This window comes from Sturnus vulgaris, chromosome 5 (assembly GCF_052056855.1).
Source record: "Sturnus vulgaris isolate bStuVul1 chromosome 5, bStuVul1.hap1, whole genome shotgun sequence".
In the NCBI taxonomy this organism is placed as follows: domain Eukaryota; kingdom Metazoa; phylum Chordata; class Aves; order Passeriformes; family Sturnidae; genus Sturnus; species Sturnus vulgaris.
In genome coordinates, this window is record NC_142247.1 from 33,209,087 (window position 1) to 33,224,783 (window position 15,697).

Sequence of the window (15,697 nt, forward strand, 5' to 3'; positions counted from 1 at the left end):
CCAACCAGCCTGACAATTTACATAGGGAGCTACACACAGACCAGCACTTCCACATAAGTTTACTCGTCACTGAAATACACTTGTCACTGGAATAAGAATATATGGTTTGCTAGGACCCAAACCACTGCCTGAGCTACATACTAAATTGGATGACACAGCTGCAACAGTCCAGCTCCTTATCTTTGTTCATGATTGCTCTTGTAATATTTTGCCCCAATTTCTCAAGGCATATTTTATAAAAAACGTTGTAAGTACCTGTGAGCAAAGGAATCTCAAAGTAGATAATCCAAATATAAAGGAACTACCAAATTTTAGTGGATGTATTAGAGGACCCGTGGGAAAAATGAATATTTAGCAGTGAGGCTAAATTAATTTTACAGTTCCAGTACAGAGGAGGAACTCATCTCATGCATAAGGAGTCTTAGCACCCCTCTGAGTTATTTGTTCAATGTTCTCAGAGGGAAGAGTTGCTCATCTCTTCCTGAAGCATCTCTTTGCCAACTGTCTCAGTACCAAGCTGGCCAGCAACAGTGGTTGGGAGTTCTGAGACAGAAATACACAAGACCTGCTCAGGGGCAGGAACTTTCATGAGCTATCAGAAATGAGAAGCAGAAATATTCTTTAAATATATCTTTGATAAATTATTTTGCCATATTATCTCTTTCAGCTGCTCGTCTGACCTGTTAGGCCAAGAGAAAGTGGTTGCTAGCAGCAGATTTAGCAGGTAAATGCAGTAACTCAAAAGCTCAAATAGCTGACTGAAGGTCATAGAACCTCCCATTTCCATTTGATAGCCCATGGTACCAACAGGAGAGTTGGTGGGATGATATTCTCTTTTCTTATTAAGGAAACCATCACTGCCCTCTTCTGTAATCTGTCTCAGAGTAAGTGCTGAGGTTTGCAAGATCCATCAAGCTTTTCTCTGATCTTGCTGAACATGGCCTGAGACAGGTCAGCACCCCAAAAACTCTCTGTTCATGCTCTCCACGTTGCACTACTGCTGTGGACAGAGAACTTCTGACCTCTACAGCTGTTAAATTCATAATGTCTCAGCAGTCTGCCTGCTTTGGCCCTCCCTTAGTGTGCTGTAAATCTAATTTCTAAATGGTATCTGAATGAAAGGAAAAATCAGCCAGTGCATGTAATATTTCAACAAATGCAAGTGAAGACTTCATCTTGTAACACTTCAATGTCTTGGAGCAATTGGTCGTATCAGACCATATAAGACAAATCACTAGTTTAAAACAGTCCCTTAAAGGCAAAAGAGATTATCCCTTTCTCTCAGGACTAACGATTAGGAGATAAACCTGAAGTCTGACCCTCAAACTGCTAAACACTTATTCTAGTACCTGCAGTATACAACATCTGGTCTGAGTAGAACCAGGATTCATGTTCTGTATCTCTCTCACCTAGCAGCACATCACTGCTGGTTACAGGCACATCTGCAGCCTGAGAAGTGAAACGCTGCCAGAATCCTGTGCAGGTTGGTTACAGCACCACATTACAAGCTTTTAAAGAGCCACACTGCTTGAAAGAAAGCAAACAAAAATCACTATCTACAAAGTCTCAATCTACTGCAAAAGCAAGACCTAAACAAGATCTTGCTTAGCCTCTACACATTGTTATGAGCAACTGGATCTGTGACATGACAGGACTGGCAGCCACTGGCTCCCATTGAGGGCATTGAACTTGCCAAAATCAACTAAAATCAAGCAGAACAAGCTACTTGGGACAGCCAATCACACACAGTAATTTTATGAGATTTAGATTTTCATGGGTGATGTAATCAAAATATCCCTCCTCTCCACTGCCAAATGAAAGGCTTGTGAGACCATACAAGGGGCACTGTCCAGCTGCTGTTCCCTGTGACTGCTCCAGCACATAGACACACCTAGTTCACAAGCCAGCTCCTCTCTAACCATTGAGGAGCACCTGCCACACAGAGCCTGGTTTTTACCCCTTGCTGCCTCATTTGGTGCCATCGGCTGGCAAGGCACACACCCTTCAGTCAGTGCTTGCGAGCTGTCAGGAACATCTTCAAGCTCCACAGGAAATCATGCCAGTGTCCTCCTTGGTCCTGCATAGCCATCTTCTGTTCTTCCAAGAGACCTGCTCCTCAGGGATGGCAGTGACACATGGCCTTGGTGCAGATGGCGAAGCCGCTACCCTGACAAGCTGCCAGATACCTCGGTGTTTTGTTTGCTAATCTAACTTTTAATTTCATTTCCAACAGAGGAAAATGTCGGGTGCTCTTGTTGCAGTCCTTTCTTTTGTTCTTATTTCTTGGCATACAATTCTATTGGAACTATTTCAGGGTTAAGGGACATTGGTCTAGGGCACTTTGTAGATGTTGGCAGGAATGTTTTAGTTTTTTTTCTTTGGCTCATGATTCTGGTAAAGAATTGTGAAGATTCACCATCATATCATAAGAATACAAAGAATAATTCTCTTGAGTGTGATAGAGTTCTTCTGTTTTGTTTAGCCAGATCTTCACTCCTAGTATTGATTTTCTACTAAACTATTTGATAAAGTATATTTAAAAATGACATGTCATGCTTAAACTAATAACAAAAAACACCACAGTTAATTTTTTTTTTTTAATTCCTCTAGAATACTTGGGCAGAAAAACTGGTATTTATGAGATTCTTCTTATACTGTGCACTGGGTAGAAGCTCATCTGAATGTGATGCTTTCATTTAAGTATTCTGTCAGCAGTATTCCTTGTTAAGAAGATGCCTCCCAAATGCAGATAAAACACCCTCAGAAGCCCTATAATACAAGATGCCTCTGCATATTGATTCTGGTGTTTAGGACAGCCTCTACCCTGGATCAAAAAGGAATTCCTATCTGCCCCCTTCTCTGGAATCACATAATATATTGCTATTGCATTTCCAACTCAATATGCATGTTAATTAGGGGTAGCCCTTTCTCTCTCCCAGTCACACACAGATGCTATCTATTGTTTCATTTTGAAAAGTAAGTTTCACCAGACCAGTAAATGGCCGCTTGGTTTTTGTTTCATCAAGGCAATCCTCATTTAGCAGCAAAGCAAACATCACTCGGTCCGATTTCAGTGCAGTGCCATTTCCTCACATTCCCTTAGTGACACCAGTGTCTGACCAATAGTCTGACCAGTGCAGCTCTCCCAGGGCTGAACTTCAACTTACACGGCTGTGCAACATGCAGCCAATCTTTTCATCGGTAAGATCATCACACACATCATGTGCCTTCCAGGCAGCAGCCCTGCAGGTAGCAAAGTGTGCCCTCATGCTTCCACAACAGGATGTGTTATGGCTCCTCAGTCCTCCAGGGTCTGCTGCATGACTCAGTGGAAAGGCTACCACTGTCTTCAGTTTAACTGCAATGTTTCCTTCCAAGGAAGTCCACACATGCCTCTTGATAAAGCTCAGAGTCTATTGATGCCCTTTTTGCCCCAGATTCCATTAACTTCCTATGCTATAAAATGAAGATGAGACACACAAATGAGCTCATAGGGCCTTAAATTCTGGGTACGTCTCCCACCTCTTACACCCTACAGCAGTGTCTGCTCCCTAGTTTCTGGGTTAGACATTCCTCAGCTCACCAGTGTGCATGAGAAGACATGGAGTCCTCAAATCCTTAATTCAGCTCTGCTTCATTATTACACAGGGCTGGAATCATTTGGCTGAGCAGGAGAACTGTGGCTCAAGAAACAGAATTTGCATCAAGCATCCATGAAATGTTTCCCTCTGCCTCAGCAGGTGATGAATCCAGCAGACAGGCCAATTTGGCACAGAGATGGTAGTACATCAGTAGGACAGGCCCACAAAGATGACAAAATGAAAAGATGTGAGATATAGGTGGGGGATACACAAAACACCAGTTGTGGGGCTCAGAGGGGAGAGAGAGGAGGGACAAGGCTGGTTGTTGGAAAGGAGGTGAGAAAGAAAAAGGAAACAAAAGAATGAATGAGAAAGAAAAGGGCATGGTCAGAAATAAAGGATAGGAGAAAAGAAAGTAACTATAGAGACTTTCTATTTTCTGTTTCTAATCAGGAGAAAAAAGGTCAGTTCCTAAAGGAATGAGCTACAGTAAATATTTCTCATTAGAAACAGCATCCAGTCGAGCAGACTGAAAGAACATGAGAAGACAGACCCAAATGTACACAGAATATATGACTCAGCTGCTAGGACATAATTATAGCAGTAGGAAAGAGACAATCACTTGACTGAAAAAGAGTGTGAACTAAAATATAGAGATGCTACTCAAATGATGGCTCAAATGATGAGAGATGGACTCAAATGGTGACCCTTTTTCCTCCCTTTATGGATATCTACTCCAAATCTATCTGTTGCTCACTACTGCCAAAGGATGCAGCCATCACATCATTCACAAGCATTTTGTTGGTAAATATGGCACACCAGACAGAAACAAATTAACACTGTTGCTCTCAGAATGAACACAGAGAGTATCTGCCTACCAAAATTAGCAGAGAGGACATTAATAAATCATCATAACATCCCCCCACAAAGATTGGTACCCCTCAGAACTAATTCGTGTATACGGAACAAGTATTTCATGCTGTTAGCTTTACAGTCTAAATATGGTTGACAAAAAGTCTTTGCTAAGTCCCGATGTGCCTAGACTTACGGATTTGTAAGACTTGTATGAATTTAATCCCTTCCAAACTGTCTTCCCTTCCTTTAGAAAGTACTATGAAAGTAGACCAGTGCTTTTAAAACTAGGAGACTGGCTCTTCTGACAAGACTCCAGTCTCCTCTGAACAATATGCAAAGCAAACTCAGGGAGGGAACATGAGAAAAAAGAGAAGTCTTCTTTCCTCCTTCTTTTTTTGCCCAAGACTCACCAAAACAAGAGTCTAGTATTGAATATTCAGCACTGAATACTAACTGCTCAATAGACGGTCTGTTTGCAGAGCTCAAAGTGGAAATGACCCAGCAAGGAGGAGAGGTGAACACGCTGCTCCATCCATGTGATTAAACTGCTCTGTAAATGCAGTCCTCCCCACTTCTCCCCACCTCATTACAATGGAGGCCATTTGCTGCCCTTACCACAACTCATTTTCAAAAAATGTTTGCATTAGAGGGGCCCCTGCACCAGTATTGTCCCTGTGACTCTACATTTAGGATAGGAATGTGAATTCCAGCTCTGGAAAACCTGTGCTAGCCAGGCAGTCCAACCAGCAGGATGTGTTACTACCACTGCTTGGGAAAAAGGAAGCACAGGCACAGTTTAGAGAGGAGCAGAGCACGCTGTGGGGAACAGTCCCTCCTTTCAGTCTGCAAAGGGCACAGAGTGAATGTCACCTGGCACCTGCCTTGTTCTGCCATGGACCTTGGAAGTCTCTTAAGTGCTCCTCCTCTGAGGTAGGACAGCTTGGTGTCACACAGAGCACCCAGGAGACCAAGTTGGGACAGAGGTTGGTGTGCAATCACAACGCACCATTTAGCAAATGTATCATTTGCACTCTGCCTCTCACAAGGCCAAATTTCCCTTGATAACAAAAACATAGCTCATTATACCCTTAACCCCAAGAGGGCCAGAGGAAGCAGCCTTTTACTTACACAAGGCATACATTTCAGACCTGCCATGCTGAGAATTCCTGCTCTGGCTCTTGCATCACATTGTCCCCAGTGAGACCTCTGTCTCACATGCAGCACTGGGCATAGCTCCTTTCCTGCTAGCCCTGGGGTGCCAAGTTTGTTAGCCAGCAAATCTCTGTCCTGCTGCTTAGCTTGGTCTGGCAGACAGAGACCTGGAGCTGAAGGGCTGTGCTGAGGGGTGGGTGACTACCTCCATCACCACAGAATCCCGTGCACCCAGGAATACCCACAGCAGGAGGGAGCATCTCTCATCACAGAGCAGCACAGATCTGTTGTGCCCTGACACGCAGAATTTGGGAATCAGGACACCACTTTCACGTTGCCTTGCACCATATTATTTTTACAGTATCTATCAGGCCATTGTCACCTTAAAGACCAGCCAGAAACTTCTGTTTCCCCACTTTGCTTAAGCGTTTTAAGGAATAAAGGAGCAGAAAAGATTTTACTTTCCTCTGAGCGTCAGAGATGGCAAAACCCACGAGTAGGATACCTAGAAGCTAATAGCATTAAGGACTCATTTGCTTTATTAGGACAGCCTGCTACATGCTCATGGTTAAACTGAGTGTCAAATGAAGGTGGGTACCACACGAGTCAGGTTGTTGAAGATTTTTTTTCCCCTTTAAAGAGTAGGGTTTTGTCTACTTCCTACAACCATCCATGAATTTTAATCAACAAATGGTCTGTTTCAGCGAGATTCTAGAATATTAGTAATACATACAGACTTTCCTGCTTGGCCTCTGACACAGCTGTTGGTCTTTTGTAGTAGATTGCACCTTTGTCATAGGGTGCTGAAGTGTCCTTAGCTGTAAAAAGGATGTTCTGTGGGGTCTTTTGAATCAGGTGTGCATTGTTGTCACCATGGGGGAGCCAGTGACTGAAACACGGGTGATTGTACCCAGCACTGGATGACCACTCATGAGACCCCACTAAGCACCTGGGTTCTCTCTCTGTATTTCCCTTCCTCAGCTGTAGCTGAGGTAGTTCAAACACTTCTGAAATAGTTTAGCGATTAATAGGGTTCTAGAAGGGAGAAAAAAAAAAAAAGTGTGTTAGCCTTTCTAACATTGCATTTAGCAGTACCTCTACTTTTTGCTTTTTTTTCAGTACTTTTAAATTTCCCTTGTCACTGCATTTTTGGTATTTTATTGCTTTACAAGTATAGCACAAGCTATATCTGAACATATAGACAAGAACAGAAAGCTCCTCTCTTTTTTTTTCCTTCGTTGATCTGTAGATCTCATTTGCAAGCTTATATTTGTGTATAAGACATTTTTCATATAAAGAATTTTACCTGACTTAATATGAGCATCTATAAGTCTTGCCCCAAGTAGCCAAATTGGCTGAAGAAACAGGAGTCTGATAGTATAATTCTAAGGAGTGGAAGTTTAAAAAGAGGTGAAAGAGGAGGTGAACGATAACAAGTGTTTCTACTTCTAGCAACAGTATTTTTAAGGAAAAAAAAAAAGGCAGTGATTTCTAACACTTGAAATTTGTAGTCCTTTCTTCCAGGCAAAAGCAGTTTTTTCTAGATACGATTTCAGCAAGGAAATGAAAGCCCCTAGAGAAGAAGATTTTGTGGTTTTAATTGTTTCAGGCCCTGCCATGGGGTTCATGAGCACCCAAAGCTCCAGCTCTAAGTCTGTCATAGTGACGATCGCAGCATCAGACTGTGACTACAGCCAGCCTAAAGAACAGGTGAAATTCCAGCATTTGTCCCCAACCTACTACTCTGAAATGAATGCCTCTAATTCCCAGGGCTGTAAATTTCAGGGAATCACTCATTCAGAGAATGTTCCTGCTATCTGAAATACAATGTTTGTTCTTATGATAATATTTGGTGTCATGCACAAAAATGCTCAGCATAAGCTACTAATTAATTGTGAACACATCATTCATAGCTGTGAAGCAACTCCTTTTTTCCTGTAACAACTTCCATCTCAGGGAAATTAAGTTCAATTACCAATAAAAGAAAATAAAGTGGTTAACTGTAGCTGAAGTGAAGGAAACAAGACGTCACTGAGCCCACATTTCAGTCTTGAGGCAAATTAAGGTGCAAATGAGCTTTCTCTTACTGGGTGCAGTGAGAGCCAAGGCTCTATTGAACCCTCTCCACTTTTTCCTGATTTCAGATTTATCAGAAAGGGAAGAATGGTTGAAAGTATTTCATCCAACATGTGTTTATATGCAGAGAATGAAACCATAGTTCTTGCAGCAAGCAAGAAAGACTGACGCCAACTTTATGCACCATCTCTAAGTGGCTACTATTTTATAACTAATAAACTACTCTTGCTGCAAATCTCCTGAGAGAAAATAAATGTAAATGAAGACAGGCCAGTACTGCTAGTTATGCATGTAAAATAGCTGCAATTAAGTTATTACACATTCCCAGCTGTGGGGAGGGATCACTGCATGTTAACCCTGGGCATCTGCCCTCTCTCAGGCCACACATGGACTTCAACAGGTGTCTCCCTTGTAGAACCACTGCAGGATCAGGACCCATCTCTAACAGCAAATCGTATTAGTTTTAAAAGATCCCAGAAACTCCCTGGCACATATATGCAATTCTATAGACTCTAAAAGATGTGTATAAGCATGCCAGTGGTCCAGATATCCTAAAAAACCCACACAGGCCTCCACTGGCTCAATCATCACCACATAATCTTCCTTCATACACTTGTTATCTATAGGATTGCTCAGCCATCAAATATCCTTTAGGCTATCCAGCTTCCTAACCAGTTCGTCAGCAATTAAGTCCCCTCAGCTGCAGGCACACTGGGCTCCAGCAGTCAGACTGTTCCAGGTATTCATTTTCACATACAATGAAACAAATCGAAAATCCAGCACAGATGTAGGGAAACAGACGAGTGGGTGAACTCAGGAAATTCACAAACCTCAGCACTCACAGAATTGTGAGCTAATTATTTGGACTCCAGTGTCACATCAAGTATCCCCAAAGGACTGACCTTATATTTGTATTATTTACATGACAGCCCACCACTGCTCTCAAGGCACTGTTATGAACCATCAAGCCCCAGCTGTATTTAAGGCCACCTCTTCAAAAGTCTTGGTCTGAAGAGGTACTAACATTCCACCATCATACAGATTTTATTGATCCCACGGTTTGATCTTTAGTTTTCTGAAATCCTATGTATGCACTTCTTTATGACCGTCCTAACTTTCAAACCAGCTGCAAATTAAGCTAGCATAATGCAAAGGTGTTTACATTCAGAGACACTGCAGATTTTACAGCTACAGTAACCTTCCCTGCCTGCACACTCACTGCATTGCCGTCTGAAAACCAGCCTTATTTTCTAAAGGCAAGCAAGCCAACAACCCTGATGGAAGCAGGATATTCTTCTGATTACTTTCTGTGGGACAGTTGCAGCAGCATCACAAGTATCTTAGCACAGAATGATCTCTTCTAAAATTTTGAGGTCTTTTACTCAATATATGTCTACTATGGTAAAGGTGCACCTGAAATAGGCCAGTTGCAGCTACAGGTTTCTTTACAGTCCGCACCCAAAAGTTTTATCTGTCAGAATCCAGAGTCGCTTTTGTAATGAGGGTTACATTCAAATAAAATCTGGAGGACTGGAAGCCGTAAACTGTAACTTAAAAAAATTAAATCGTTTCCTACGGTTCTATGGCTATTCTTATGCAAAACCTTGTTTTAGTTCTTTTTTCTTTCCATCCTTTTAAAGATCTTTACAGCAGGTAAATATTGCAGAGTAATGAAAAATACCACAATTGCCTCTTCCTAAGAATTTTAGAATTAATTCATTAGCAGACAAATAAATCATAAGATAATTATTTTCTCTGAGGCATACTCGTAAGATGAGCTTCTTAGGACAAGGCAATTTTCACCACATTTCAAAACCTCTTAAAAAATCCCAGCAGATTTTACGAAGTTATTAAAACTCCTTCAGAAATTAAGACCTGATCCAGTGACAGGACTGGGGTTTAGATCCTTGTTCTGCTGCTGCAGAAGGCAGAGGGAGCTGCCAGGAATCGGGCCCTGCTGCGCAAATGTTGCCCGCACAACCTCTGCACCTCGCAGGAAAGAAAACATTTCTTATTGGATTTTCCTCCCCCCTGCTTCATTTCTTTCATTTATGAAATCTTATAAGATACAAAATCACATAGGACAAATACTCAGGTTCAACTATATAAAGGACCAGTGGTATTTCTTCTGCATCTCCATATCATATCAAATTTAGGATTCAAAAGAATCCTTGGATCATCCTAACTGCTCAGCAGGTTAGAGCCTCTATAAACACAAATTCTGAAACAGTAAAAAACTTTTTTTTTTCTTACTGGCACAAAAAAGTATGAAAAGTACTCCAGGAAAGTAAGGGAAAAAAAGCCAACAGCGAGTTTCCTCTTTACTGTGCTCTAATAAGCAAAATCAACGGTTTTCAGAAGCAGAATCAACTATTCGTTTGGATTAAACAAATCAGGACCTAGGATCACACACTTTAGCATCATACATTCATTCTGAAAAGTCACAGCTCCGTTCCCAACTAGCATTCAACTATTTATTATCAATACTAGTAATTTCATTAATTGAACTAGGATATGAAAGCCATTAATTCTCTTCAATCAATGCTTAATATGCTTGATCCATTTTAAATGGCAAGCTCGTAGCAAAGGTCACCCATCACTGCCGCATCACCTGTCGATGTTGATAAGAAGATACACTGAAATTTGGCCACTGCCACAAAGTTTTCAACTCAGGCAGTGGAAGCAGCTTTTCGTGGTTCAAACAAACTGCTTTAAGGGCCTAATCCCAACGTCCTTGACAGCACTGAAAGGCTTTCTGCTCATTTTAATGGGCTTTGGATCAGCTCCTAAGTCTCAGCTTCAAGTCCCAAGGATCTCATCCATCTAGCGCCTGAAAACCAGCGGAGGTTTTGCCTGGCTCCAACACTGAAATAAGGACGGATATTTACTGAGTTGAGCAGAAAAGTTGCGCTCCAAGAACGCGCCTGTTTTCTTGGGCTCCTGCTCCCTGAGCGGCGGGGCGGGGGCTTCCCCGGGGGCGCCGCGGGGCAGGGAGTTTTGGCAGCAGCCCCCCGGGAAATCCACGGCGCTCCGCGTCCCCGCACGCCGCTCCCGAGCGTGGGACAGCTGCTGCGGGGCGGCGAGGGGCCGGGCAGCGGGGCGAGGGCTATGCCCCGCCGGCAGCGCCCCGCACTCACCGTGCCCATGTCACTAGGGGGGGCTGCGGCTGAGGAAAGCCGCTCGGAGCGCTCGGGGTGGCCCGCAAAGCTTGCCCCGGCCGCCTCTCGGGGAGCCCCGGGCGCTGGCCCCCAGCGCCCAGCCCGCCACCGCCCTCTCGCCAGCCCCGACTCCTCTGGGGTGAGATGGAGCGCGGTGCCGCTGTCCCCGATCCCCTGGCAGCTCGCGGGCACGGAGCTGTCGGGTGCCGGAGGGGTTGTGGGGTGAGGACAGGGTTGAGTGCAGGGCAAGCCCCAAAAGCCAGATACAGCCCCCCGCCTTAGTGCCCCACAGCGAAGGGGCGGGGAAGGCTGCACATTATCCCGGCGGCTCGACGGCTCCCGGCCCGGCTCCGGGGAGTTACTAGCTTGAGAAACTGCACCCGAGGGCGGGCGGCCGCCTGACGGGGTTAAAGGCAGCAGCTGGACGATGCTATGAAACACGCCGCAAACCCAGCTAGAAGGGCATGTGCTGTGTGGGTGCCCCACTCCGCAGCCGCGGGAGAGCCCCGAGGGCAGCTCCTCGCCGAGCACCGCTTCGCCGTACACGGGCTGGGCCGTCGGAGCCGGGCGCTGCTGCGGGCGCGCTGCCGCCGTCTCGATGGACACCTGGGTTTGGGGGCTCTCCGGGAGTCCAGGCGGCCAGAAAGCCCTTTGGCCTTCGTGACAGCCCCCACGGGTCACTCTACAGGTTAGAGAAAAGGGAACTAAACTCGAGAGAAGCGCACGGCACTGTTGAGGGAAGGTGAAGGAACCAAACCGTTCCCCTAGTTTAAAATTAGAATAGCGGGTGATTTTTTTTTTTTTTTAATCCCGGTAGTTTAGGGAAAATCTGTTGAAGATGAATTAAAACATGACTGATTTTTTTCAATGAAGCCATATTTCTGCACAATGCAAAAGGATCTTTACATAACAACTGAAACTCAGGAGAAAAGCTAATTGGATTAAGTCCTGTGAAAGGGAGGTTAAGGTGTCTGAATGAGACAACTGCAAAGCTTCAGTTTTCTTGCCATCTGCTTAGCAAGACTAAAGTGTTTTCTGATTAATATTGTCTTAATCAATCATGCTGCCACTTATTACAACCTTACTGAAATCGAGAAACGAATACTGCGGAGGCTAAACGCGAGAACAGACAATTCTTAAAGGAGGGACAGAAAACGCGGGGCTTTTTTCCTTAGGTTTGTTTTTTTTTCTCTAAAGACCTGTTCCTCCCGACAACGAGATGTTGCCGGCAGTCCCCTTAACCCCGCCTCGGCAGTGCCGCCGGACAGGAAGACAACTTTCTCTAACACCCTCTTAGCTCCTGCACACGCTCGAACCCGAACTCAACGATTCCTTCCTCACCGATCACTTTCTCCCAGGAACAGCCAGCCCGGGTTTTGTCCCGGGGACCCGGAGTAAATGTGACCCAAACCCGGCTGGTGTCGCCGGTGGCCGGCGAGGGGCCGAGCCTACCCGGTGCATCGAGCGCCCTGCGCCGGGACCACTGCAGGAACAGCCGAGCCGGGTCGGGCAACACTCCTCCCCTTCTCTCTTTTCTCCCTTCTTTTTAATCAATATTTAAATTTTACAAAACGCCCATCCCGCGTTGGGAACGAGGGATGAGACCTTGGAGGGTTTGTGGCTGCGCGGAGCGAAGCGGTTCCAAGGCGGGACTGCCTCTCCCTATCACCCCTTGCCCCGTCTACACCGGCACCAGCTACACCGGCACAGCGCCTGCACCCCGGAGGAGCCGGGACGGAGCTGCGAGGCCCCGAGGGAGCGGCGGAACGCGGCCCGCCGAGGCCGTCGGGGAGGCGAGGAGGGGACCCGATCCCGCTGCGGGGCCGGGGCAGCTCAGCTTCGCGGCCACCTCGCCGCCGGGCACGGCGCTCACAGCCGGCAGCGCAGCGGCGGCCGGAGGGGACGGGACAGATCAGGAGCGGACGGCGGGAGGGCCGTGCCCGAGCTGAGCCCTACCTAACCTGCGAGCTGTCCGCCTGGGGAGCGCCTGGGGGCACAGGCAGGGAGAGAGGGAGGGCAGAGGGAGGGGGTGTTCTCCTGTGCTAATAAAATGAATGAAATTTTCAGAGGTGACTGTGGCGGCCGCCCGCCCTCCTCTGCACGCGGAAGCCTGGGGGCTGCGCTCCGCTCAGAGCGCAGGAGCTGCTGCGGGTGGAAACCGCGGGAGCGCGGGCAGGGCGGCGGGAGGGAGCGGGAGAGCAGGGGCCGCCGTTTCGAGAGGCTGCCGGCTGACAGCGGGAAGATCTAGGCCTGGGCCCTGCCCCACGTCCCCCGCCGCCCCCGGGCCGGGCCGGGCGGCAGAGGCGGCCGTCGGATGGCGGGGCTCGGGCTGCGGCCCTCGGGGCGGGTGGCCTCGCCTCTGCGGACGTCCCTGTCCCCTCCCGCCGGGGCTTCTCCCGCTGGCGGCGCCCGCTGGTGGTACTTCGGCCGCCGTTCTCCCGCCTGGTTACAGGATCGGCCAGGGCATCTTTCAGAGGTGCGGGGAGAGAGAGACTCAACCCTGCCCTTCCCCAAACTTTCTTCCCTCCGAATCGGCCCAGCCCCGACTTGGCCTGCGGAACAGGATGACCTGGGTGCTGGGTTTGACCTAACCCACCAACCCTCTTCCCTAGTAAATCTAGTTTTCTCACCCAAACCGTTTCCTCGCCTCGTTGCTGCTCTAACCAAAGTGAGCGCCTAAAACTAGAAGCCGAGAGGCAATTAGTTTGCTGGCCGGCAGCCTATGATGAAGAAAAAAAAAAAAAAAAAAAAAGAAAAAGAAAAGAAAAGAAAAGAAAAAGAAAAAACACCCTCTGCTCCATCGTATCTGCAAGAGGAACCGTAGGGCTCCTCCAGCCCGGGAGCGAGAGCTCCCCCTCCGCGGCCCCCGCACCCCGCTCCCCCGCACACGCCCGGGCTCATTTGCCTGCGAGGCCGGTGCGGCGGACGGCTCCCCCCGCTGCCGCCCGCCACCACGGTCAAGTTGAAAAGTCCTCCCTGACGGGCGAAAGGAGCCCGCTGCCTGCGGGGGGGACTTACCTGTGGAGTCCATATCGGGTTCCTCCAGCAACCCGCAATGCATGCTCTTCCCATGGACGGGACGGGAGCCCCAAGGTCCCGGGGAGTGCAGAGCCCCTATCTCAGAGATGCGCGGGGGAGAGGGAGCAGGGTGGCTGCGAGGGGGTGGGGAGACAGGGCAGAGGCAGATAGTTGGGGAGGGGGGGGTGTAAAGCGGGAGAGAGGGACACTCCGTAATCCAGCAGGGCAAAGCCAGACCCGTCAAAATGTTTGCGGATGTTTCATGGGAAAAAGCATCATTTTATAGAAGCCCTGATGGGAGAAATGTCATTGATAGGCCAGCCAGCCTGATGAATGGCTGCTACTCAGATGGGGATGTGGCAAGGCTCAATGTGAAGCCCATTGTGATGCTGTTTTGAATAAGAAAAGCTTTCCTCCAAAAAGGGGGGCCTTAGATCTACGCAATCCCAACACTTCGACTTCCCTCTTCTATTAGAGCATTAGAAACGTTTTTCTTATTTAAAGTTCCAGCGGTCTTTCCACTCCTCCCTTCCCTCCCCCAGCCCCCACCCAAGGTCCTTGGCTCATTACAGACCGAGATCAAAATTGGCTTAGATCTTCAAACGGGCAGTAGGTTTGGGGTTGTGCTCTTTGGGGCTGCCGGGTGTGCGTGCAGCGCGGCCGAGCTCCCCTCCTCCTCCTCCTCTTTCTCCTCCTCCCGGTGGGCTCTGGGTTGGGATCCTTCGCGGGCACATGGCATTGGAAGCTGTACAGCTTCCCAAATATCTTGTAAGCTTAATTTATTGGGGAAAAAAAAAAAAAAAAAGGCGATGTGTGTGGGTAAGAGAGGGGGATGTGAGGATAGAGAGAAGTTGCCAGTATCTCTAAGGCAAGCCATGCTGGCATTGCAGACCTGCGGCAGAGACCCCCGTGCGTCTCCCCGGGCCTCGGGGAGAGAGGACAAGGCGGGGTGGGGGCCCCTCGCCACCGGCTTGTCTGGCAGCGGAGAGCGGCTGACCCAGAGAGCTTTCCATGGGACCGGGCGGAAAGCAGGGGGGTGAGAGATCCCGATTGCCAAAAGAAATGAAGAACCAAATGGGTGCATTTTCGAACTGGTGTTTCCTCCCAGCTTTAGTCCGAGGATGCGAGGATCCCTTTTGGGGTTAGAGGATTGCGGGGGGAGAGTGGGGCAGGACAGAGGCTGGAAAAAGTTGCTTATTCTGCATGCAGTCGTATGTGCTGGAAGTGGAAGTAAAAGTGCAAAGCTAGGGCTCTGATAAAAGTGGCTGGTTTAGGGAAGGAAAAGCTGTGATTAGAATATGAATAGAGCTCCAGGAGAGGAAGAGAAAGGGGGATTATAGCTGAATTACTTTGACCATGGACAGAGCCAACGTTTTCCACCCTTCTCCCCCTCTCCCCTCCCTACACTCAGACTACCCCCCTTCCCTCTCCCCGTCAGGAAAAAAAAAACAACAAAACCACCAACCCCACACAGCAAAACAAGCGGCGAGGTTGCTAAAGAGGAAGCTCCGCGGTGCCTTCGCATCCCCAGGCGGGCCGGCGGCGGGGGAGCCGGCGGGGCACCTCGGCCCTGCGGGCCGGGCCGGGCGGGCACCGGGGCGGCCGCTGCCCACCCCCACAGGCCGAGTTTTGGCGTGGAGAGCCCCCAGTGTGTGCGAAGTGAAAATAATACCGGAGAGAGACAGTGCAAAAACCGAGTCTGCAGCCGGCGGAGAAGCCCTCTCGGTAGCGGCAGAGACTCCGGCCGGCTCTACCCGCCGCGGGGACGTGTCCGGCGGGGCGAGAGCAAAGCCTGAGGAGGATGATGCTTCTCCTCTCTCTGCCCTCTACCTCACCAAAAAACAACCCCAACTCAAA

General features: G+C 48.1%; 1 protein-coding gene across 5 annotated transcripts in view; it reads right to left on the reverse strand.

The window, feature by feature from the left end:
• The window catches only part of RFX4 (regulatory factor X4), an 87,059-nt gene extending 72,629 nt beyond the window's left edge, over positions 1-14,430 (reverse strand). For 2 of the 5 annotated variants that reach the window (XM_088165379.1, XM_014876949.2), the window contains exon 1: positions 13,841-14,175. In XM_088165379.1, the coding sequence (XP_088021505.1) occupies positions 13,841-13,883 (43 nt within the window). In that variant the 5' untranslated portion in view covers positions 13,884-14,175. Of the gene's footprint in view, positions 1-13,452; positions 13,530-13,840; positions 14,176-14,414 lie in introns of those variants that run through there. The other 3 variants (XM_088165382.1, XM_088165380.1, XM_088165383.1) reach the window with 3 other exon arrangements.
• Between the last annotated feature and the right edge of the window lie 1,267 nt (positions 14,431-15,697).